At 36.6% G+C, this 26,379-nt stretch overlaps 1 protein-coding gene across 2 annotated transcripts in view; it reads left to right on the forward strand.

Annotated features, from left to right (window-relative positions):
* The window catches only part of LOC150079428 (protein LSM12-like), a 70,081-nt gene extending 44,515 nt beyond the window's left edge, over nucleotides 1-25,566 (forward strand). For both annotated transcript variants that reach the window (XM_090382788.1, XM_090382789.1), the window contains exons 4-5: nucleotides 5,647-5,776; nucleotides 25,284-25,566. In XM_090382788.1, coding sequence (XP_090238914.1) covers nucleotides 5,647-5,776; nucleotides 25,284-25,385 — 232 coding nt within the window. In that variant the 3' untranslated portion in view covers nucleotides 25,386-25,566. The remainder of the gene's footprint in view (nucleotides 1-5,646; nucleotides 5,777-25,283) is intronic.
* Nucleotides 25,567-26,379: the final 813 nt, after the last annotated feature.

Below are 26,379 nucleotides of genomic sequence, written 5' to 3' on the forward strand. Positions count from 1 at the left end.
GTTTCCTGTTGCACCATGTGGACGGCAGGGTACGTGTGCATCGTTTACCTGGGGAAGTGATGGCACCTGGATGCACCTTGGGATGAAAACAAGCGGTGGTGGCGGAGTCATGCTTTGGGCAATGTTCTGCTGGGATACCCTGGGTACAGCTATCCATGTGCCAGGCACTCCGACATCTACTACCTGCCTAAACATCATTGCTGACCAGATACACCCTTTCATGGCAACGGTCTTTCCCACAGTGGTGCCGTCTTTCAGCAGGATAATGTGTCGTACTACGCCACCCGGATTGTTCGAGACTGGTTCGCGGAACATGAGGAAGACTTCTAGGTATTGCCCTGGCCTCCAAATTCCCCAGACATCAATTCCATCGAGAATTTGTGGTTTGTGTTGGAACAGCAACTCCGATCTGCAGTGTCTCAACCACGGACCTTACAGGAGTTAAAGGATCTGCTGGTTATGTGTGGTACCAGCTACCACAAGACACGCTTAGAAATCTTGTAGCATCCATGCCTCGCCGGGTATGAGCTGTTTTGGCTACATGTGGAGGACCAACATCATATTAGGTAGGTGGTCATAATGTTTTGGCTCATCGGTGTATATACACACACACACACTGGGTTTTCTGAAAAGAAAATTCAAAGTTTTATGCTTAAAACAACTCAACTTTATTCTTATTTTTACATAAATATATAATAACTTTATATTTAAGAATAACAGATTACCTCAATCTTTTGCATAGAATGCTCTCCAAATGTAAAACAAATAAAATAAATGGATAAACCGATAAAATGATTTTAATGAATTCTCTCACTCATAGAGACATGACTGATCTGACGCACAATGGAATCGAAAGCTGAGAGCCCCAACCAGACTCCGAAACACATCAAACCAACTCAGGAAAAACCATTAGTGCGAGAAGACATTCTGTCAGAATAATTAAAATAGTTATAAAGTCGGAAAACTGTATAGAGATTAAATAATTAAAATGGATTATAAAATATGTTTATAAAATTTGGAAAAACACATTGACATACAAATTGAAAAGAAATTTACTGTATTTTCCTCCTTAAGCAGACAATGCTTTTCAACTATTCGTCTTGATCACAGGTCGGAAATAACGCTGTGTGTGTTAAGTTCTTAAATGGAGAGATTATTTGTATTGGTGTTGATGATTAAGCTTCACACCAGCCAGAAGATAAATAAATCCAATACCGTAACTAAAAACACTTTATTTACAATAAAATAAGTATAAAATAGATATATATTTACAATAAAAATATAAATAACACTGATAAAATATACTAAAAACCTAGAAATTAAAAGCGATAAAATTTGCTGTAGGTTTCGGAGGCAGCAGTCTCCTTCCTCAGCAGCATATGCCTACTGTGCGGCACATCCTTAAATAGCAGATCCACGGCACACATCACATGGTTCCACAGTTGGAATTTTCCATTTGCGCACCGGGACTGGAACCGTTCATCACGTCCGAGGACGATCATTTTCAGGAGGGGGTGCAGATGTACACCCCTATCCCTACTAATAGTATTGCTAGCTGCCCCAATACGTAAACTCTCAAGCCATTTACGGTCCCAGAACCCTTGTGCATGATCTGTGATGACAGCATCCTCCAGAGAAATTTGATGTTGTTTCTCCCAGAAATGTTCTGCCACAGCAGACTTCCCATAATTTGCGGACTTTATTGTGTTTGCATGCTCCCCCAGCTGGTCTTTCAATCGCTGCCCCGTCTCACCCAACATAACATTGATTAAATGCCTGGATTGTGGGGTGTGTTATGTGGGTGAGACGGGGGGCGGCGATTGAAAGACCAGCTGGGGGAGCATGCAAATGCAATAAAGTCCACAAATTATGGGAAGTCTGCTGTGGCAGAACATTTCTGGGAGAAACAACGTCAAATTTCCCTAGAGGATGCTGTCATCACAGATCATGCACAGGGGTTCTGGGACCGTAAATGGCTTGAGAGCTTACGTATTGGGGCAGCTAGCAATACTATTAATAGGGATAGGGGCGTATGTCTACACCCCCTCCTGGAAATCGTCGTTCTCGGATGTGATGAACAGTTTCAGCTAGCGCACTCCCAAGCCATTTCTGGTCCCGGTGCGCAAATGGAAAATTCCAACCGTGGAACCATGTGATGTGTGCCGTGGATCTGCTATTTAAGGATGTGCCGCACAGTAGACATATGCTGCTGAGAAAGGAGACTGCTGCCTCCGAAACCTACAGCAAATTTTATCGCTTTTAATTTCTAGGTTTTTAGTATATTTTATCAGTGTTATTTATATTTTTATTGTAAATATATATCTATTTTATATTTATTTTATTGTAAATAAAGTGTTTTTAGTTACAGTATTGGATTTATTTATCTTCTGGCTGGTGTGAAGCTTAATCATCAACATGACTTTGTCCCAGCTTTTGTAGGCCTATTTAGAGATATTTGTATTGGTGCATGTGTAAAAAAGACCAGAAATCCTAAATTAGGTAAGGACAGCGCACATTGATAGAATTTGAGTGAAGCTTCATTTCAAGGGTCGCGAGCAGTAATCATGTTGTATGTTTAAGATTTCCACTTCATTAAATAGGAATATATGGCATGAAATGCCAATTCCACTGCGTTTGCGCACAATGTGTGGAACGAAGCAGCATGTTGTTTCACACGTAAATTGAGAGTGCACAGCGTTGACGCTTGATACAATGAATTGCACTGACCATAAGAAATATTGTATACAAGATCATTTACTTGTATCAAGAGAGAAGGAAGAACTGTGTGATTTCTCAATATATTATGGAGCTTCTGCATAGACCTGGCTACAATTTTGAATTCTGTATCTTTAAAGAGTTTGAGTTACCTATACCATTGTTCGGACGTACGGAATATAAATAAAGCATTTTTTAGTGGTTTCATTAATAGGTATCGTATTTTCTGACTTATTTTTAGCTTGATCTGACTTGATTAATAATGGAAAATGTATAGCGCTATTTAAAAACCTATTGTGTAGTATATCAATTTCTAAATCTAAAGTGGGTTCAGAAATAGAATATTTGTGAGTGTAAAGGAACTGGTTAAATGTTATGGACCTTTTTATAAGTTAAATTGTTATTTTTGTTAAATTGTATTTTTTGCATATCTCGTGTAAGGGTGAAATTTATAGCTTTTGTTTCTATATGTTCTTGTATGAATGTTGTAAAATGTTTGTAGAATATCCTGAGTGGTGTCATAATCCGCTATGAGTACATCGTCAAGATATAGCAGATTTTCGGATTACCTATGAGTTTGAGCCTGGGCGGCCTAATAGCGGACATGTATCTTCCTAATATCGGCACATACATTTAACACCGTTCCTCGCCTGCATTACTTACTATGGGAGATACCTTGATGATGTACTCGTTATAATGGGTTATGACACCACTCAGGACATTCTACAGATATTTAACAACATTCATATGAGACATTTTAGATTGGAGGAAATAAATATAGAAACAAAAGCTCTAAATTTCTTAAATTATACTCTTACACAAGATATGCAAAAAATACAATTTAACATCTACTGAAAACCCACCAATATGGGGATGTTTCTGCACTACAGAAGTTGTCTGTTTTCTTAAAAAAGGTCCATAACACATTTAACCAGTTCCTTAACGCTCACAAACATTCTACTTCTGAACCCACCTTAGATTTAGAAATTGATATGCTAACCAATAGGTTTTTAAATAGGGGAGCTATTCACTTTCAATTATTAATCAAATCAGATTACAAGCTAAAAATAAGTCAGAAAATACAATACCTATTGATGAAACGAATAAAAAAATACTTTATTTCTATTCCGTATGTCGAACAATGGTATATGCAACTCTTTAAAGATACAGAATTCAAAATTGTAGCCAGGCCTATGCAGAAGCTCCATAATATATTCAAAAATCACACAGTTCTTCCTTCTCTCTATATACAAGTAAATGATCTTGAATACAATATTTCTTGTGGTCAGTATGATTCATCGTATCAAGGGTCAACTCTGGAATGCCTCTTTAGATAGCAACAGAGGTCACTGTTTCATAGGCAGCAGTGGAGGAGCAGCAATGTGTTGACCCTTTCTTTATTTTGGCTGTTATCTTTACAAATAAGGTGCAGTGTACCACAGATGGTACTTCACTTTTCACAATCAGCATGTGTGGGTAAAGAAAATTCTCGTGGGATTGTTCATATCAGCAACAGTTTGCCATCAGTGTTTGGGCTCATATCATTGGTAACTATTACCAACATTTATATAGATTTTTTGGAAACAGTCTGCTTTTGCATTTCTTGAAGATGTAACATTTAAAGATGAGCATGCATGTGGTTTATGCATGATGGTGTGCCCATGCATTTCAGCATTACTGCTTGCAAGTTGCTCAACATTGTATGGAAACTTAAAATATCTAGTCTGTTGAATTCCAGTTAGCAGTGAAATTCTTTGCAAAGACATTATGATTGGCTCTCGTACAGTTCTGGAATAATCGTAATTTTGAGTTTGTTCAACAGTCATTGTAGAGACATGATGACACCTGTATTGCTGCTGGAATAGAAAGCCATTTTGAATATGTGCCTGCCATGCTGAATGGCTTCAATTCCTTTTCAGGTTGATCATCAAGAGTAGTAACATGGTCTGTAACTCAGCAAGGAGGTTTCTGGACCTGTGTTCATATGAGCTTCTTTCATCATTTTAGTGAGTAGAACATTGAACTTTGACAAGAGTTTTCTGAATTATCCTGTATATTATTATGTTATATTATACTCATGCTATTCTTCACTGTTTGCTACAGCAGTATTTAATTAATTTATTTATTTCATGTATCATATCCTCATATTTTCACTGGCAGCTGCAGAGAATTCTTACAAGCAGCACATGCATCTTATTCTATTATTGGTTTATGCAGTAATGTGTTGTCCCTTGCTTTATTTTCTCTGTTCTTTTAAAAAAGAGAACAGACAACATTTCATAATAACTTCATAACAAAATAACTACATTTTCTACTAATATAATCCCACTTTTTTTACTTGTAATCTGTTTCAGAGTCAGTAATTTTGGATGGAGGTTTATCAGATGTGTTCTAACTTCAGTGGAATACTGTCAGTTGTATTTTACCTCATGTTAGAAATAGAGAATTTCCACAACACTAGGATAATTTCAATTATCCACACTAATCTTTAATATAAGAGAGAAATTTTATTTGAACTTTTATGCATGAAAAATTATCACAGGAATTTTTTACCTAGACATGTTGGAAAATTAGTTGATGGGGAGAAGAAAAATGTGCAAGCTATGTCATAAATCTGGTTAATGTCTTGAATCTGATCAGAGAGAGAATGGCCTCAGAAATCATTTGAATAAAATTGGGAAGATTGTAGTGTAGTATGAGTTGAGGTATCATTTGTGTGATACAAGAAGTTCATATTTTACATCTATAGATTGTCAGAAAAATCTTTTGGGACTGATACTTGCCTTCTTACCTGCTGTGTATGATTTGTTTTGAAATAAATTTTAAACTATACAGATGATTTATGCCTATTGCATAACTAAACAAAACAATTTGATCTGTTGCTGAAATTGTTCTTCTGTAATGTAGATGTAAATATTTTTATATTTGTAGAATTACAGAAGTGTCTTGGCAAGGAAAGAACATTGTAGTTATGAGTCAAGTGACTATATCACCACCATACAGACCTGAAAATTGCAAAGGGAAGACCGACAGTGATGCACTGAATCATGTTCGCAAAATTGTAAGTTTCATTAAAATATTTGAGACTAGCCAGTTTTTTAAAGCCATGTAACCTCTGTTTTCAAATAATTCTTGAAAGGCAGATTTTGAATTCCAGTTTTCAAAAGTGATCCCAAATATTTTAGCATATGTTTTATGATACTAGTTATTTAATATCGTAACCATTTGTAATTCTGAATTTTATTTATTAATTTTCAGAAAAATCCATTTGTGGCAGAATACGTTTTGCGCTGTATCCATAATCATTACATAGACATAAAGTTTTGCAAAACTGCAAAGTCCATTTCAGTTGCAAAGATTCTTTTCATATTAGCATTAGCATTAGTAGAGGCATATGATGCAAGAAAGCAAGCTTATTCAGCATCAGCCAAAAAAAAAAAAAAAAAAAAAGCACAACCACTACTCCCATTTCACCCCTCCGTTCGTTTGAAATACCTGTCCAGCTGAACCTTAAATTTGTTTAGGCTATCAACTTCAACAAGTGATGGAAGTCTATTCCACAAACCAACTGACCGCTGGCTAAAGGCAAATTTCCGCACATCTATCCGACATCCGTCCTTCCTCAATTTGAATTTATGCCCTCTCAGGTGATTATTCTGAGCAAGAGGAAGAATCCCATCGGCATTGAGCATGCTCAAGCCATTCAAAGCCTTATACACCTCTATCAGATCACTTCCCCGATACCTAGTCTCCAGACTCTGTAATTTGCAAAACTTAAGCCTTTCTTCGTAAGAGCAACCCTTTGTTCCATTCACTAATCTTGTTGCCCTTCTCTGTATTTGTTCCAGCAGCTCTACATCCTTCTTGAAATGAGGTCTCCAGACCTGTATACAGTACTCAAGGTGTGGCCTGACCAATGCCTTATACAAGGGAATAATCACATCCCTATCCCTGCTAGAAAAATTCCTGTATATCATTGACAAAACACCATGAGCTACACTTGCAGCCCGTCTGCACTGCTCAGAGAACTTCATATCTGCCTGCACAATTACCCCCAGGTCCTTTTCATTCTCTACCACTGTCAGTGTAGTACCACAGAGTTGATACGTTGATCTGGGGTTACTGTTTCCCATATGTAGTACTTTACATTTGTCAATGTTAAACTTCATTTGCCACCTCTCAGCCCATCTGCTCAACCTTTCCAGATCCTGTTGCAGCAGCATAGCATCAGTAGTGTCCTTAACAACCCTGCCAACCTTTGTATCGCTGCAAACTTGGACATTAAGCTTCATATACCATCATCTATATCATTTATAAATACAGAAAACAACAAGGGACCCAACACTGAACCCTGAGGAACTCCACTAATAACATTAGTCCACGTTGAGCAGTGTCCATTGATTACCACTCTGTCTTCTGCCACTCAACCATCCCTTTATCCATAGCAGCAATTTGCCTCCAATGCCACACTGCTCCAATTTGTGCAGCAGTCTTCCATGCGTAACAGTATCAAAAGCCTTTCTAAGATCCAAATACATAATATCAAAGTTATTCCCTGCATCCAGTTCTTTTGTGACTACATCATAGTATCCAATCAAATTGGTCAGACAAGACCTGCCCTTAACAAAACCATGCTGTGTCTGAGCTATAACTGAATTCTTGTCCAGATGATCCTGCAGTGCTTCTTTAACCAGTGCCTCCATTAATTTTCCTGGAACCGAAGTTAAACTAACAGGTCTATAATTACTTGTCAGCCTTTGATCCTCCTTTGTGAATTGGAGTTACATTTGCACTTCTCCAGTCTATGGGTACCTCCCCTGAGTCCAAAGAAGCTCTCATAATTATGGCTAGGGGTTTGCTTACTTCCTTTGCTGCCTCCTTTAATATAACTGGATAGATCCCATCCACCCCGGGTGCCTTTTTATGTTTATCCTCAACAATTTCTCCTCCACTTTCCTCTCAGTTATTAGAAAATCATCTAGCTCACTGCCAATGTTTACTTCACCTACGACATTCCCCTTCCTGAATAACTCCTCATGTGTGAATGTAGATGCAAAATACACGTTTAGATTGTTAGCCACTGAGCAGGATCCTCAACTGTTGAACCATCAACATCCAGTGAACCAATCTGATTCATCCCTTTCCTTCTTGAGTTTAAATTGGTAAAGAACTCTTTTCTGTTTTTCTTTGCATCCTTTGCCAAGGATTTCTCATAATCTGCCTTTGCCTGCCTAATCTCCTTTGTGACTTGGTTACAGATCAACTTATATCTGTCATAGGCTTTCATGTCACCCATTAATTTGTATGTATCCCATGCATTTTTCTTCTCTGCCATATGTCTCATTAGTTCATCTGACAACCATTTAGGCCTGAACCTTGAACAATATTTCTTGGTTGGTATGTAAAGCCTGGTAGCTTCCAAGATTAGTTCCTTGAACGCTGTTGGTTTTGAATTTGCTGTTGGTAACATCATCAGTTGGTCCCACTGTATAGAATTTAAATACTGTCTCAGCCCATCATAGTCACCTTTACAAAAGCAAAAACCCTTCCCTTTACCTCTGATAGTATTTACCTCCTTGAGTAAATCCCACTTCAGCACACTGTGATCACTGCCACCTAGTGGTTCCTTTGTCTGCAGATTCTTAATGCATGAAGAATCACTACTGATAATCAGATCAAGAGTATTACTCCCTCTAGTTGCCTCCCGAACATGCTGGTGTAGAAAACATCGTCCAATAAATCCACAAAAGCCTTGCTAGTGTGCGAGTGACCAACCCACAATTTCCAGTCAATATCTGGGAAATTAAAATCCCCCATTATAAGACTCTCTGATTTACTGGCCCATTCTATTTCCCTGTACAGTTTCTTATTATACTAATCAGAGTCATTAGGCCTATAGCACACTCCTACTCTAAATTTTGATTTACCCATGCTTATTTCACACCAAACTGACTCGACACTGCCCTGTCCATCGATGTCGACTGGCTTCACTTCCTTGGATTTTATGTGTTTTTTAACTAATAGCGTAACTCCTCCTCCCTTCCTATCCTGTCTATCCTTTCTGTAGATGTTGTACTCCCCAAATTCCAGTTCTGCATTCCTTATATCTGTGTGACACCATGTCTCTGATATCCCAACAATATCTGCGTTTGATGTTTTGAGCAAAACCTCAAATTCATCAAATTTATTTACTAAACTCCTAGCATTGGTGTACATGCAAGTATACATGCACCTGTTTCTATTCTTAGCTACCCTAACACAACCCATGTGTTTACTTGTACCGCAATGACTTCCAGCAGTCTCTGAAATATCCTGCATATTGTTTTTCAGGCTTCTGCTCATTCCAATAGAAGCAGTGCAAGAATCTCTTTCACCTCTGCCAGTGGCTACTGTTAATCTGTCTCCTCCCAAGCTAGCAGTTTTCCGACCCACCTAACACTGCCTCGATAGCATCAGCAAATATTCTTGCACCCTTTCTATTTAAGTGTATCCCATCCCTGTAGAAGCAATCTCTCCTGTTAACAAGTACAGTCCAGGCTGAAAAAAATTCTACCCCTTGAGCCTTGCACAATCTTTCCAGGCCGAATTGATCGACAAGGCTCCCATCATATACTCCCTCCTATCGTGTCTGGGCAGAATTGCAGACACTTTCAAATTCAACCCTACTTCACGGCTTTTTTTCAGCAGTGACCTGTACTTGTTAAGTAATTCCGCTGGTCTCCTACTCTTAATATCATTAGTGCCAATGTGTACAACTACATCACCTTTTGTGCCCTTAAAAGATGATATCCGCTCTACGTCATCAACCTTTGCCCCTGGCAGACATACCCTGGTCCTGTTCCGCCTATCCTTTTTACAAAGCATGTTCCCCGTTTCCCTGACAATAGAGTCACCAACAACTACTAGTTCCTGTGGGACCAGCGCATTCTGCCTTGGGGGCTGCCTCTGTGTTGCAAGATGACCAAGTGCAAGCTCTGGCTTTGATGTGGGCAGCTGAGAGCTTGATGGGCCCCTCAATTTATTTCCTTCGAGGGCATCCACCCTGTCCTTCAAGGTCTCATATAGGCCCATAACAAAGCTGAGTTGTCGCCTAATTTCCTTGCACTCCTTGCATCGTGCACACACAGACATCCCCATGGCAGTATATGTCCCGTACCTGATTGCTCTGCAAACATCAAGCAAACAGTGCATCTTAAAAGGCTGTGATTCAGAGAGCCACTGCCCCCTCCCCCCCCTCAGTTCTCCCCTGAGCCACAGCACTCCCATTAGCTTGAGCCTTTTGCTTTGCTGCTCTGGTTTGAGTCATGATTTCGATTTAATGTCAATAAAATTACAATTTCAGAACAAAATTAAAACCTTAAACTTGTATCCTAACACAGTTATAACGCTATATTTATTTTTCAATATCGAGTGTTATCTACAAATTCCCTTTATATAACTTCTGTATCAAGTTATGTATTAATTATTTGTTATGTTTGTACTCTAAGTCGTTATTTATATATATATATATATATATATATATATATATTATATTAGTTAAAAGTACAATTTAATTGACAATGAAGTTTAACAAGATTAATAGATTTACTGATTAATTGACAATATTATATTATGCACTATACTATACAAAGCTAATGCTATTGAATTCCGGATATGTTTTATTCCTGACAATTTCAGCTTTAATATTGCCAAACAACAAATCATTTTCAACAAAAAATTTTGCTTACTCGCACTTCAACAGTGAATATTATGATAATACATTGCCAGCCTCTCTGTTAACTTACACTGGTCATTCGACACTCCTCTTTGCAAGTACCACCACAAATGGGAGTTATGATAGCACTAGCAAAGATGATATTAACTGGGTTTGGTTTTCTAATAAATGAAACAGAACTGGTAAACAAATTGTAATTAAAAGTGAACAAGGTTCCATGTAGTTATGAAAAAATATCTAATTATATTAAAGGAAGAAGCAAAAGATATGATTAAACCTTAAAATAAACTTTAACTTGGATTTATGCATACAGTGAGTAACTACAGGCTTGTTGCATTAGTATTATATTAGAATGGGTAAATGATGCAAGGAAGCCGGTTTTTTGCATTTGGGGGAGGACAAAGTCAATATTTTTCTTATTCCTGTTGTCAAAAAATGACCATTCAATTCTGCTTACAAGTTTACTATTGGCAGTTAATTTATTCCAGTTATCTTTATAATTCTGCCCAGAAATAAACTTTACAAGATCCAACAATAAAATCTTACTTCCTAAGGTTTTATTTTAGGTATAATTGTGTACACACACATATGTGGGTGTTGTGTGTGTGTGCGGATGTGCGCTTAATATGTACTACACACATTACCACTGTGGAAAAACCTATTAGTTCCTAAATTTGTTATACGTGTAGATGTGTATTTTAAAAAATATATAAGAGCAATACAGCTCAATCATTCCTACTTTGATACTATTTGAAAAAATATAAGAGATTTAACTCATACCTTTTTTTTTATAGGAAGTTCTTCAGCCTGACACTCACATCAAATAATCCAATTAATACATCATATGAGACTAAATTTATGACATGATATTATGATTTAAAATTGTTAATATATACAGGTTTCTTAAAAATAATCCTGTATTCAATTTCCATAATCTACTCACTGCCAAAAGGAAGAGCAAAGTGAAGTCGATGTACATCAACCCACCACACAACAATAATGGACAGGAAATCGACGACAACAACAACACCAGACATCCGTAAGGGCAAAAAGAACAGGTGTGTCTGAACTTATCTTTCATGCCATTCATGAGAACCATACGTATCTTTTTAATGAGGCTAAAGTAATGAATATGCAAAACTCCTTATAGCCGAAACACTTGAAATGAAGTTAAACCCTAACACCATAAATGTATGTAGACCATACACGATTTCGGACTCATGAACCTTTTACGCGCATGTGTATATAACATTATTTACATTGGTTAATAAAAATAATCTCGTTGTGGTACACTAAATTCAATCTTATTATTAGTATAAAAGAGAGTGGAGATTGTTAAGTGTCACTTTACTTCTTGTGAACATGGACCATCCTGAAATAACTTTGTCCCTTATTAAGAAGTTTAGTCTAAAATATTTTAGTAAATTTGGCAATTGTCTTCAATTTCCTGTCCGTTATTGTTGGGTGGTTTAGTTTTTGGTGGGTTGATGTACAGTCGGTCCTCGCATTACACGAATTCGATCATACACGATTTATAAATAGGGGAACGTTATCTTATATAACAAGAACCGAATTCGCTTATGCACGATTCGCCTTTGTGTTTACAAGAAATGGCAGTCAAACGCGGAATCACCCCAACTGAACGCAACCCGATAGGAACGAAGAAGATTCTGAAAATGTATTTATGTGTTTTACATCAGTGAAGGGGAAACATATTTCACCATAATAACGTAAAAACCAACACAATTCCAGCTATCGATATAATCGCAAATGCAATGAGATGGAGTTTACTACCAGTTTATAATAGATTCCACTAGCAGAAACGCAACTGGAAATTGTTTTTATTGTTTTATGGTAGTAACCCCCAGAAATGTGCTTTAGTAAAATGTGAGGTGTTAATAGTGTATCTCGGCCTTTACGGTGTTGTTTATTCAGTTGCTATACGCGCGCAGCTTTGTTTATGTGTATCAAGCATGCCTCCTCGTTTTGTAATTGTGCTTTATTCCCTAAAAACGAGTAAAATACTTAAAAGGTGTGAAAAGGAAGCGTCCTGGCTAAGACACTGCAGATTCAGAGAGAAAAAAAAAAAGAAATATCGATAAACAGAGGCGGACTGGGTCAAAAATTCTTACCCGGGAAAGTTTATAGTGGCCTCATACTATGGTTTATGGCCAAAATCACACCGGCCTCCGGCCCACCGTGGTTTCCCCCGTAAGGCTTATGGATAGTCCGCTTCTGTCGATAGAGAAAAAATACGAAATTGTGAAACGCTTTGAGCGAAATGAAGGACAATGTGATATTGCACATGCTACAGACCTAAATGAGGCAACGCCAAGAATTACAAAGAATGCAGATAAAATAAAAACACCTTTCATAGCGGGAACAACTCAAAGTGTAATTAAAATCCATTAGATTAAGACACAAAGAATTGGAAGAGATGAAACGGCTGTCATCTCTTTGGATAGAAAATCAAACAAAAAGCAAGTTTGCTTACGATAGAAGCAAAAGCATTAGCAATATTATTACGACTTACGTATTATAATTTATACTTACGTATTATAAAATACGTAAGCATTTTATTATGACTATTTTATTTTTATAATAAATTTTTTACGAATAAAATACGTATTTTATCCGTAAAAAACTTTTTTTTTAGTATTAAAAAATACTAAAAATACTTTATTATAATATAATATTATTTTTATTACGTATTTTAATCGTTATAAAATACGTAAGTATTTTATAACGATTAAAATTACCCGATTATTTATTGTGTTTGGTAATGTTTTGGTTCCAAATGTGTGTTCAATCTTGGGTGGTCGGCACATAACCCTACTTTTCCCATAGGGGCTGTTGTTTATATTGCACGATTTTGCATTGCACGAGGGTTTCTAGGAACGCAACTATCGTGCTATACGAGGACAGACTGTACATAGACTTCGCTTTGCTCTTCCTTTTGGCAGTGAGTAGATTATGAAAATTGAATACAGGATTATTTTTAAGAAAACCCATATATGTTAACAATTTTAAATCATAATATCATGTCATAAATTTAGTCTCATATAACGTATTAATTGGATTAATTTGATGTGAGAGTGTCAGGCTGAAGAACTTCCTACAAAAAGGTATGAGTTAAATCTCTTATTTTTCAAATATAGATGTGTATATATCACCAGCATTGTAATCGATACTGCCATATCAGACCACAGTAGTAATAACATGAATCTATTTTGTGTATTAAATAAGCTGAAATTAAATTAATCAAATTATATATATTTAAAAATACATAAACTAATTACAATTTTTATATTTATATATACAATTAAAAACTTTATCTGGGGACAGTGGTGAAGTAGCCGAGTGACACATAAGAAAAGAAAACATAATAGGAAGAAAAAATGCATATTACTGTACTGTAAGAACTGATATGTATTTCGTAGCCTTGGTTATTATAGTTGACTTCATTGGTGCTGATCCCTTCACTGCTTCTCATATTCTGTCTTTGTCCTTTATTATTGTGTTCACCGTTGACACTAACAAATCTAAATTCCGCACGATACTTGTTAATGTTTGGCCATTTTCATACATCCTTATTATTTTAATTTTCTGATCCAACTCGATTGCTTTCCTTTTCATGGTAGATTTACTAGTAACACTGTCACTTATTCTCTTAGTCGAGATGAGGCCGCCGTAGCCTAGTGGTCAGGCGCACGGGTGCATAAGTACACGTACCTTGAGTGACCGGGGTTCAAGCCCGTGACTACTGAATACGGTGCTGTTTCTTGTATTCTATCTATCTTGTGAACTCCTCTGACCGTTTGGTCGTCCTGGAGTATAAACAGAAAAAAACTTCTCTTAGTCGAGACCATGATAACGGTCAAAATGAAATTTTCTGTAAAGAACTCCACAGGGTAAAGGCAAAAACTCACTTTTATCATCCCCACACGAGCTCACATTTTACTAAAGCACATTTCTGGAGGTTATGACCATAAAACAATTTGCAGTTTCTTGTTTATTAGGCTTTTCTGTTAGTGCAATTCATTATAAATGGGTAGTAAAGTCAATCTTATTGCATTTGCAATAATACTGATAACTGGAACTCTGTGGGTTCTACATTATTATGAAATGTGTGTTCCCTTCACTGAAATCTTCAATTATATTAAAAAAACAAATGAATTTTAAGAATCTTCTCTTCATTCCTATTTTTAAACTTGTCGCTCCATATCTCACTGGTGCAATTTGTGCATGCCGTGATCGTTGTTATTGATTGCTTATTTTATTTATTTATTTTTTTTTTTTTACTTTTTAAATTTTACAATTCTAAAAAAAAAAAAAATAAAAAAAAAGTGAGTGAAAAAATTTTTACGTAAGTTGGAGACTTACTGTATCGAAAAATGTTCAGCAACCTATGAAAAAACTTACCAGGCATTACTTGTGTCCAGTATGATGCTTCCCTTTATTTTTTACGATGTCATGTATGATTTGGTCACCAACATTATAATGGTTCATTGAAGATTTAACAGATGCACTGTTTTCAAACTTTCGAATAATTTCAAGTTTTTGTTTAATTGAAAGTACAAATCTTTTGCATTTACCCATCATTTTTGCGATTTCTAAACAAAAAAAATAATACTATAAAAAAAATTTCGATATCCCTGACATAATGAAACAAAATTGTCTTTTGCAGTGTAACGGAATACAGCAATCGACGCAACACACGAAAATAAACTAAACATTTCTTCTCTTTTTTTTTTTTTTGAAGCGGTGGGTGTGAAGACAGCTGTGTTGCAAGATAATAGGTACATTGGATGATTAATGACAACTTATAACGCCACTTCTTATCACTTATTTACGACTTGGAAAACAAAACATCTGTTTATACCTATTTTAGTTATTATTTGAATTTTATAATTTCTGGTTGTTTTTTTTTTTTTTTTTTTTAATTTGGAGTCTTGAAGTGTCCCGGTAAAGCGAGAGTCTGCTGTATATATAATTAGATTTGTTTAATTTTTACTTATTTAATACCCATGGATTTGTGTCATTACTTACTACAGTCTAATACGACAGTATCAATTATATCGCTTTATTACTAGATGTTGATATATACCGATGAGACAAAACATTGACCACCTACCTAATATGATGTTAGTCCTCCACATGCCCAAAACAGCTCGTACCTGGTGAGGCATGGACACTACAAGATTTCTAAATGTGTCTTGTGGTATCTGGTACCAACACGTAACCAGCAGATCCTTTAAGGTCCGTGGTTGAGACGCCACAGTTGCTCGATGGGATTGATGTCTGGGTTATTTGGAGGCCATGGCAATACTTGGAAGTCTTCCTTATGTTCCATAAACCAGTCTTGAACAATCCTGTCAGTGTGGCATAGTGCATTGTCCTGCTGAAAGACGGCACCACCAGAGAGGAAGGCCGTTGCTGTGAAAGGGTATACCTGGTCAGTAATGATGTTTAGGTAGGTGGTAGACATCAGAGTGCCCGGCACACGGATGACTGGACCCAGGATATCCCAGCAGAACATTGCTCAAAACATGACACTGCCGCTACTGCCTTGTTTTCATCCCACAGTGCATCCAGGTGGCATCACTTCCCCAGGTAAACAACACATGTGTACTCAGCCGTCCACTTGGTACAGCAGGAAACGTGATTCGTCAGACCAGACAACCGTCTTCCAATCACTCAAGGTCCAGTTTCGATGCTTGCATGCCCATTGTAGGCGTTATCGCCGGTGAACCGTGGTTAGCATGGGCATTCGGAGTGGCCTGCGGCTACGCAGCCCCATTTTCAGCAGGGTTCGACGTACTGTGTGTTGTGACACATTACTCTCATTACCAGCATTCCAATTACTGGCGAGTTGTGCCACAGTCGCTCTTATGTTGCCACTTACCATCCGGGAGAGCCTTCACTCACTTCGAGCATCAATGAGCCATGGTCATCCAACACCTCACCGGCGATTCTTGGGTTTTCCCTATTCGAACCACTTTCGGTGAGGGCTGACCGTGAGCATCCCACCAGCCTTGCCATTTCGGATATGCTCTGACCCAGTCGCATGGCCATTACAATTTGGCCTTTGTCAAACTCACTTAAGCTGCCTTTCCCATCTGAAGAACAAGAGTAACACTGATTAACGGAGCTCAGTATTAGGTGTTGTTTATACTGTGTCCCGACCCGTGCCTGCACCGTAGTTCACCTGCAGTTGCTTCGATTTGCATAACAACTCACTGGTCATAATGTTTTGCCTCATCGGTATATGTATATCAAATTTAAGAACTAATAGCTTTTTCCACAACACTGATATACACACACACATGAGGTGTGGCAATAAAGTTCCTGGACTGGTGCTGTTGCAGTCATATTTGATAAGTTTGAAAATAAACAGAAATGATGTGTTGTGGTTTAGATTTCATCCAACAGATGGTGGTACAGAGAATGTCCGGTAGGCTGATAGTTGCAAGTGACAACTAGTAGCATTAACATTTCATGCCACGGTTTTGCAATGGAACAATGAACAAATATCAAATTTTGCTTTAAACTGGGAAAATTTGTAACAGAAACATATGAAATTTTAAAATCTGCTTGTGGTGATATGTTTACACATTCAGTGCTTTCTGAATGAAAATATCCAGCTTCGAATTTTAATCCACTTAGAAGGTAAGTCACCCTACTTTTAGAACTTTTTCTTCCACTTTGGCAGAAGAAAAACTGGATATTTTTGTCAAACAACCTTCACTGGAGGCTGATTAATTCGGCCATAGTGAAAAGAAAGCCCCAAGTTTCTGTCCTTTCCAATCCAGATTGACTAAATCCCATTATTTTCGATTCCAGGTTGAAGCTCTCAATGAAATGGCAGCAGTGAAAGTGTTAAGTCGTACCAGTCTGTTTGAATGGTATAAGCCAGTGGTGTCCAACCTACCGCCTGCGGGCCAATATGGCCCACACAGAAAGGGTTTTTTTTTTTTTTTTTTGGTAGTTGTTGGCGCATAGGCTTCTGTGGCCATAATGCCACCTCCCAAGGTTTTTGTAGTACTTTGATCCAAGCTCGCCAGGCAGGCACTTTACCCACCTGGCAAGTCCGGTCGGCAAACACAGAAAGTGAACTAAAACAGAATTTTAAATTTTGTTAATTATCAAAAAACATTTTTGAATATTTTAAATTTTAAGTGTATCATTATATTTATTTATTCACTTTAATATTGAAAAGCAGTGGTCCTTTTCAGGTTGTAAATTTTCTGAAGTTGGCATTTAAAAGCAAAAGTAAGGTATTTTTAAAAAAACAAAAACAAAAGTAAATCATATTTTTATAATTTTAGTAAAATCTAAAAAATAAATCACTGACATAGATTTGTTGCACATAAGTGTTGGGAATTTGCATTTTTTATATATAGCCTGAAAATAAAAAATGGTAATATGAAAACACACTTCCTTTTACATGCAAGAAGATATGGAAAATGTAACACACTAATTTTTCTCGAATCACTTAATGCAGCCGACGAAACAAATCTAACTTTGCATATGGCTCCTGTACGAGAAAAGGTTGGACACCACTGGTATAAGCAGTTCAAAGGCAGACATGAGGTTCGTGATTCAGTATTACCCAGAGAAGAAGCAACAGAGCATGCAGTGGACATCAAAATCGTCACAAATGCCCAAAAAGTTTCATATATACAAGTCCGGGATCAAGATGATGTTGATCATGTTTTTTGACAAATAAGGTGTGATTCACAAGGAATTTGTATCTGAAGGTGAGAGAGAGTCAGTGCTGTTTTCTCTATACAGGTGCTCCAAAGACTATTGAAGCACATTTCCGAGGTGAGGATGCAATTTTGAGAAAGGTAGCTGCTTCTTATTTCATGACAATGCCCCAGCCCATTCTACACTTGTTATGAAAACATTTCTGATGAAACATGGCAATGTACAGATCAACCATCCACCCTATCTCTTGATCTAGCACCAGTGAAATTGCCCTCAAAGAAAGAGATTTCAGGAGATTTAAGGCATATAGAAAAATGTAACTGCTGAACTGAACACGATCTCTTTTGGATGCCGTTACTGGACTCTTTTCAGAAACTTAGAATGGTGTAATATGGGCATTCAGTCAGGTGGACATTACTTTGAATAAAAATTAAACCATTTTTGAGTTCCTTCACTTTATGCTCTTTTTATTGCACCAGTTCAGGAATTTTATTGTCACATCTTGTATATGTGCATAAATGCTTGTTGTCTTTGTCATGTCTCTGCATGTAATAGCTCAACTTTGTAGACAGATTTTCTTGAAATTGTATATTTAGTTCTTTTAGAAAGAGTTGTGAAACTATCCCACATTTCATTAGAATCAAACAGAAATGCAGCAATTATTTCTTTTTTCCCCATACAGTAAGTATATGAGAGAAGAATAATAAATATTATGCAGTTGGAATTAAACTGAATGGCATAGTTTAGAGAACATAAAATTATAGTTTTATTAAGTGTTCTATAAAGTTATAATCTTAGTAATTAATAGATAAAAAGATAACTGTATTTACTTTTCAATTCAATTAATTAAAAAAAAAACAATGCCTCTGAAATGTAAACACACACCTGCATACCTAACTCTCCTACTAGTGAGAATTTACATCCTTTTTTAACTTTACTCTTCCCCTTCAGGACCTTCAGCCTAGTTAGACTTATCAGTGTTCTTTCTTTGGCACGGTGAACCCATTTTGAAAACAAATTTTCAAGGGCCACATGAGGAAAGTGAAAATGTTTTTTTTTTTATAACAGCAAAGTTTAATATAAAATTTTATTTTCTTTGTTTTGAATTGATTTATCAATAACTATTACAATTTTTGTATTAGAAACTGTAAACTTACTTAGCCTATGAGTTTGACACTTTAACAGATATCATTTTGGCAACAAAAAAATATGGTGAAAAGTGTTACCAAAAGCGCTAACTATATTTTCAGAATTTCATGGTTGGGAATTTTGATTTTTCAGTGTATTTTAGGTAAAATTTAACCTATATATATATATATATATATATATATATATTTTTTTTTTTTTTTTTTTTTTTAATTTAGCTGTAAATTAGTTACTGCTACATCCCCTGAAGATACTGTACTTACTCTATTTTGTCTTATCAGCCCTTTTTAAAGGGCAGATATATTAAAACCAAAAACATGTAGTTTTCTATGAGTACACTAGTAATTTAGACTAAATTACTTTTAAATTAAGGACTGCTAAAAAAAAAATAAACTGTTTAATAATCACTATTACAGAATTGTCATATTCCATGATTGCCTTATCCCTATAGCTGTAGAAATGTGAATTACACATATTAATATATTTTGTAAAATAAATAATGATTGAGACAAAAATATATTATATGTATTGGCCAACCAATCGTAAATATCAAACAGTACCTTAACTCTTGAGTGTCCTTTAATTAGTAAACATCGTATGAACAGAGCATTGTAAGTTGAGGACTAGCTGTAGTTTTTTTTTTTTTTTTTTTTATGATCATCTATCATAGAAACTATGATAGATGGGTTACAGAAAATATCAAACTAGATTGGTAAGGCTCTTAAAACATTTCTAGTATAGATTTTTTTACAGAACAAAGTTTTCTATTCATGGTATTTTCATACACATACACAAATAATGAGCTTCTTTTACATTTTTTTGTTTATTTTTGTTAACTGCTGTCACTTGAACTCTTGCAGGTAAGAACTGATAATGACTACAACCAGGCTTGGTGGTAGTCTGTGTGGCTGGTTAAGTGGAAGTTACTCTTAATTCCACATCAAAAGTTGCAAAGTATGGAAGACCCCAACCAGCAGTCAACATGATCAAGAAGGGGGAATGGATGAAAAGATTTTGGAAGCTGAAAATGAGCAACGCTGATAGTGTTCCAGCCAGCCCATAACTTTTAATACAATTGACTTTTTTTTATATACAGGGTGTCTCAAAAATATTGGTACAAACATTTAGGGGAGGTAGGTAACATCTAAAGGAATGTGAATCGCATAGGAACCCATAACCGGAAACGTCACAGGAAAGTAGTAGCAGAGGCACAAGAAGCAGAAATGACACAAGACAGTAATTAGTGGCAATCATTTATTTGACATAATATTAACAGTGGAGTACGAGATGGATGCATTTCACGATGTTACAACAGATGCTCGAAGGTTCTACCATGAGACGTAATGCATGCGTGACACCGACGCAGCATGGATTGGCGGACAGGGTCAAACACCTGGAGTTTCTTTGACGGTAGCAGCAGCAGCGGCGCAGAAGAGTCTCGCCACGAGATCCATTTCTGTCTCCACAGGCGATTCATACACAATAGATTTGAGGGTCCCCCACAGAAAGAAATCAATGCTCGATAAATCAGGTGAGCGTGGGGGCCAGGCAACAGGTCCACCACTGCCAGTTCATCGATGCTCAGAACGCCTGTTCAAATGGTCACGAACACACTTTCCATAATGGGCAGGTTCCCCGTCATGTTGAAACCAAATGTTGTGTCCTACATTTGCTGGAACATCGTCAAGTAACCCTGGTAGAACTTGTTCAAGAAAGATCCGATATTTAGCGGAGTTCGTGCGGGATGGTAACAGGTATGGACCGACTAAGCAGTCACCGACCATACCTTTTTTTTTTTTTTTTTTTTATGAAAACCCCAAACACGAAAGGTATCAAAACCTATAGTACAGTCTGTCCTCGTATAGCACGATAGTTGCGTTCCTAGAAAACCTCGTGCAATGCGAAATCGTGCAATATAAACAACAGGCCCTATGGGAAAAGTAGGGTTAGGTGCCGACCACCCAAGATTGAACACACATTTGGAACCAAAACATTACCAAACAATAAATAATCGGGTAATTTTAATCGTTATAAAATGTAAGTATTTTATAACGATTAAAATACGTAATAAAAATATTATAATAAGGTATTTTTAGTATTTTTTAATACTAAAAAAGTATTTTTTACGAATAAAATACGTATTTTATTCGTAAAAAAATTATTATATTAAATAAAATAGTCGTAATAAAATACTTACGTATTTTATAATACGTAAGTATAAATTATAATACGTAAGTCGTAATAAAATATTGCTAATGCTTTTGCTTCTATCGTAAGCAAACTTGTTTTTTATTTGATTTTCTATCCAAACAGATGACAGCCGTTCCATCTCTTCCAATTCTTGTCTTAATCTAATGGATTTTAATTACACTGAGTTGTTCCTGCTATGAAAGTTGTTTTTATTTTCTCTGCATTCTTTCTAATTCTCGGCGTTGCCTGATTTAGGTCTATAGCACGTGCAATATCACATGGTCTTTCATTTCGCTCAAAGCGTTTCACATCGACAGAGGCGGACAGAAGCCTTACGGGGGAAACCACGGTGGGCCGGAGGCCGGTGTGATTTTGGCCATAAACCGTAGTATGAGGCCACTATAAATTTTCCCGGTTAAGAATTTTTGATCCAGTCCACCTCTGTTTATCGATATTGCTTTTTTTTTTTTTCTCTGAATCTGCAGTATCTTAGCCAGAACGCTTCCTTTTCGCACCTTTTAAGTATTTTACTCATTTATAGGGAATAAAGCACAATTACAAAACGAGGAGGCATGCTTGATACACATAAACAAAGCTGCGCGCGTGTAGCAACTGAATAAACAACACCGTAAAGGCTGAGATACACTATTAACACCTCACATTTTACTAAAGCACATTTCTGGGGGTTACTACCATAAAACAATAAAAACAATTTCCAGTTGCGTTTCTGCTAATGGAATCTGTTATAAACTGGTAGTAAACTCCATCTAATTGCATTTGCTATTATATCGATAGCTGGAATTGTGTTGGTTTTTACGTTATTATGGTGAAATGTTCCCCTTCACTGATATAAAACACATAAATACATTTTCAGAATCTTCTTCATTCCTATCGTGTTGCGTTCGGTTGGGGTGATTCCGCGTTCGACTGCCATTTCTTGTAAACACAAAGGCGAATCGTGTATAAGCGAATTCGGTTCGTGTTATATAAGATAACATTCCCCTATTTATAAATCGTGTATGATCGAATTCGTGTAATGTAAACACGTGTTATACGAGGACCGACTGTACTTAGTACCGTGCATGGGTTGAAGGAGAAGTATGGGGGGAGGGGGATGCTGGAAACTTTGCTCTAGAGACTAAACGTGGGTTTCACCACTTCAAGCCTCCAATAAGCAAAGTGGTGGTATTTCACTGGTTGATGAAAGTCATCTACCACCTACACACATTTATTGCGAGGCGATGTTGTGCCGCATGAGGACGCACACCGTGTGGGTTGCCGTGAGCCCAGAAATGAACATTGTGCTGATTGAATAAGCCTCATCTGTGAACAAAACACAGGCTGGAAAATTCAAGTCTTGAACACTTTCTTGGAGAAACCACTGTGCAAAAGCCACACGTGCAGGATGATCTTGGGGGAGCAATAACTGAACCCTTTGGAGATGAAAGGGGTGTAAAGAATCGTTGTGCCAGACATGCTGTACACTACAATGAGACACTCCTAAGGCAGAAGCAACGGCATGTATGCTGGTAGTAGGATTATTCTGGACAGCTTTCAACACACTTTCTTCCATGGCGGGAGTTTGCGTCGAATGTGGTCTGCCCGCACTACTCCTGTTACCTCTAAACGACCCATAATCTCACAAATTTTGATGCACAAACAAATGGTGGTCCGGTACATGTCTGTCTGGGAAGCGTTCTCCATAAATTCGTTGAGTGGCTCATCCATTGCCCTCTACTAATCCATAGACTAGGTGCATGTCTATAGGTGCCTCCGTAGCCAGGTGGGAAGGAGCAGCAGTGTATAGCACACACTTCTTGATTACACTGGGGTTCGAGCCCGTCACCACCAAATACAGAGGATGCGGAAAGGTCAGAGAATGACCACCGCATATCCCGGAGCAATATGGCTCTAATTGCTAATGCTCCTAAAAACCAAACAACAAGCATGTCTGCCAGCTCAGTTTGTATATCGATGCATGCTCTTCATGCGGCGACTACCGCGCCGTCTACCGACTTACGGTGATGTTTCCGGTTATGGGTTCCTATGCAATTCACATTCCTTTAGATGTTTCCTACCTCCCCTAAACGTTTGTACAAATATTTTTGAGACACCCTATATATAAAAGTCTGGGCAAATCTCAAAGATCTGCATTGTATAATAGATTGGATGTGATGACCCTAGCCGTGATTTTTGCTGTTTTTCCACTGATGTATTTCATGGTGATGGTTGAGGTATCCCATGATGGATTGTGCTGAGATATTGTATGCCTTTAATTTGGCAATCTGGAAATGTGTACAGGTGATTTTTAATCCCATATTCAGTTAATTTGCACAGTATGCACTTTTCAAATATTCAGTTTTGTGTTTGTATGGTTGTATTTGCCTCCCTCTTCCAGGATTGTTGGGGCCCAATAGAGATAAAAGGGCGAGACCAGTGTCCTATAGCATTGAGTCATCACAATGTTCAACTGACATAATTCTACCGCATTCCCCCCCCCCAGTGTTGTTGCATCGAGGGCACTTTTTACAGTACACCTGTGTCTAATATACAGTGATTCAGAATTCTCCATGCATAGGCAAAATGGTCACTTTAACAAAACGTGCTCTACATCAGGGGTTCTTAACCTGATGCTGGTGAGCATCATTGCATCCAAAAATTTTAATTGAGAAATATAATTCTTGTATGCGTAATATGGCTAAAAAATTCATTTAAAAATGCATTTTTAATCTTTAAGCAAAAAATTTTATATTTTAATATATTGTGCTCACACTTATTGTAAGCTGCAAAATCTTGCTCGCTTAAAGCAAAAGGTTTAGAACCCCTGCTCTACGTGGTTGCCATTCCTTTGAAAACATATACGGATGTCTCTCCCACTTGCGTTAACACATCTGGTGCTATGCACATAATTGTATTTTGAATGCATTCCTTTAGGTTTTGTATCTTTTCCTGGTACAACGTGGCTCTCATGTGACCCTACAAGTAAAAATCGAGTGGGCTGAGGTGTGGGTCCTTCGGAGGTCACTGCACAGGACCAAGGCGACCAATACAGGAACCCAGAAACTGCTAATCCAACCGTCGTACGTTATTCCCTATTTATTGGAGACTTGAATCACCTTGTAGAATAACTGGAAACCAAAATAACAGGTTCCATTAACCCAAACAGTTGCACCATTCACAGTTACCTGGGTTGGCTCAATTTATGAAAATCAGAAATGAGTGGTTCTAACACTGAGTATACTAAACTCTTCTATCTGTCAGACTTTAAGACATCCTATATATTTATTGGATACATAGTAACTTGGTATGCCTAAGAAAATATATGTAATATTCTGTTAACAGGATGACAGAGTGGCTAATTATTTCAGGTGTGTGTTCTCCTTTCCAGAATTCCAGTAGTAGAATGCTAGACAGTTTTTATTTATGAATAAAATTTTTATTAAAATATTCATTTAGAAAAGTATAATAAAAAGAATATCTTGAATTAACCTGAATGGTTTTAGAGAGAGAAGTTAAAAAGGAAAATGTATGACCAAATTATTTCTATATAATGCTCTGCTCCATTTTGTGGTTAAATGCTATAGGAAGGTAGAATGATTTATCCACATTTTTGACACACATCCCTCAAGAAATGACTATAGCATGGGAAAGTAATGATATAGCCAATGAATAATTCCTTGATGCATAGAAAACTGCAGCAAGTGAGCTCTTGATGCATATAGCTATTGGTCTTTCCATTCATTTTTATAGACTTATAATCTGTTACTTGTTTATTTTTAATTGCAGATTTTTTTTTTTTTAAACGTAGGTGGAGAAACATATTAAAGATCAGCAGCATCAAATGCAGCAGCAGCAACAACAGCTAGCATCACAGTCAAGATCACATCATCAACCAGTGTCCCAGTCCTAAAGCCACTCTGTAGTGCATTTTGAAGCCAACTGGGTTGAAAAAAGTAAACAAGGAATAAATTTTTTTTGATGGGGGAAAAAAAAATAAGACTCAACTTCTGAATAATTTCCTTTTGAAACTAATATATATCTGCTCCTTGGAATGTACTGTTTGCATGGTCTTCATCAGCTTATAGGTCATATATCCCATTCTGTTTTTTTTTTTTTTTTTTTTTTTTTTATAATTTGTATTGGATGTGAGGATTTTTCAAACGTGAAATTCTCATATCTCTCTGTGCATATAGTTTGTTACGTTATGTAGATAATGTTGAAATATATGTTAGACTGCAGCTCTCTTGGGTAAAATAGGTTAATGATGAATTTTTTCCCCCATACCTCAGGTGTAGTTACAAATTAGACCAATTCTGTACTTACACAGTTGATTATACCTTTCTTTTTCTTTAATAATTTTACTATAGTACTGTTTTGTTGCTGTTGTAAAATCAGTGTTAACTGCTATTCAAACCTGCATCTTTTAATTTATTGAAGCACATATATATTATTATGAATCTTTGGAATACCTAAAGAGTTTTAAACATTCCCACAGTAACAACTTAATTTATATTGCGACACTGTTACCAAAGTCTTTAATGTGCTTTGTACATAGCTCGTTTAGGTGTACATTGTTTAGAACTTTACATTTATTGAAACTTTTGTTTACTTAAGGTATATGTGCATCGTAAAATATTTCTACACTAAGTGAATGCTATTCACACTTGTATGTTGTTATGAATTATTGACTTGTGACATTCTTTGTGATTCCCATTTCTAAATTTATACAAAGTAACCTTTTTTTACAAAAAAAAAGAAGAAAAAAAAACCTTATTTTGTTTCACCATATCAGAGTTTATAATGGGCACATTTTTTTTTTATTATTATTTAATAATACATGTTTAATGTTTTATGTAGCTTCTGGTTATAGTTATTAATGGAGTAATTGAATATATATTTTTAAA

Source organism: Mastigoproctus giganteus, chromosome 10, assembly GCF_048544385.1.
Source record: "Mastigoproctus giganteus isolate SK-2022 chromosome 10, ASM4854438v1, whole genome shotgun sequence".
Taxonomy (NCBI): domain Eukaryota; kingdom Metazoa; phylum Arthropoda; class Arachnida; order Uropygi; family Thelyphonidae; genus Mastigoproctus; species Mastigoproctus giganteus.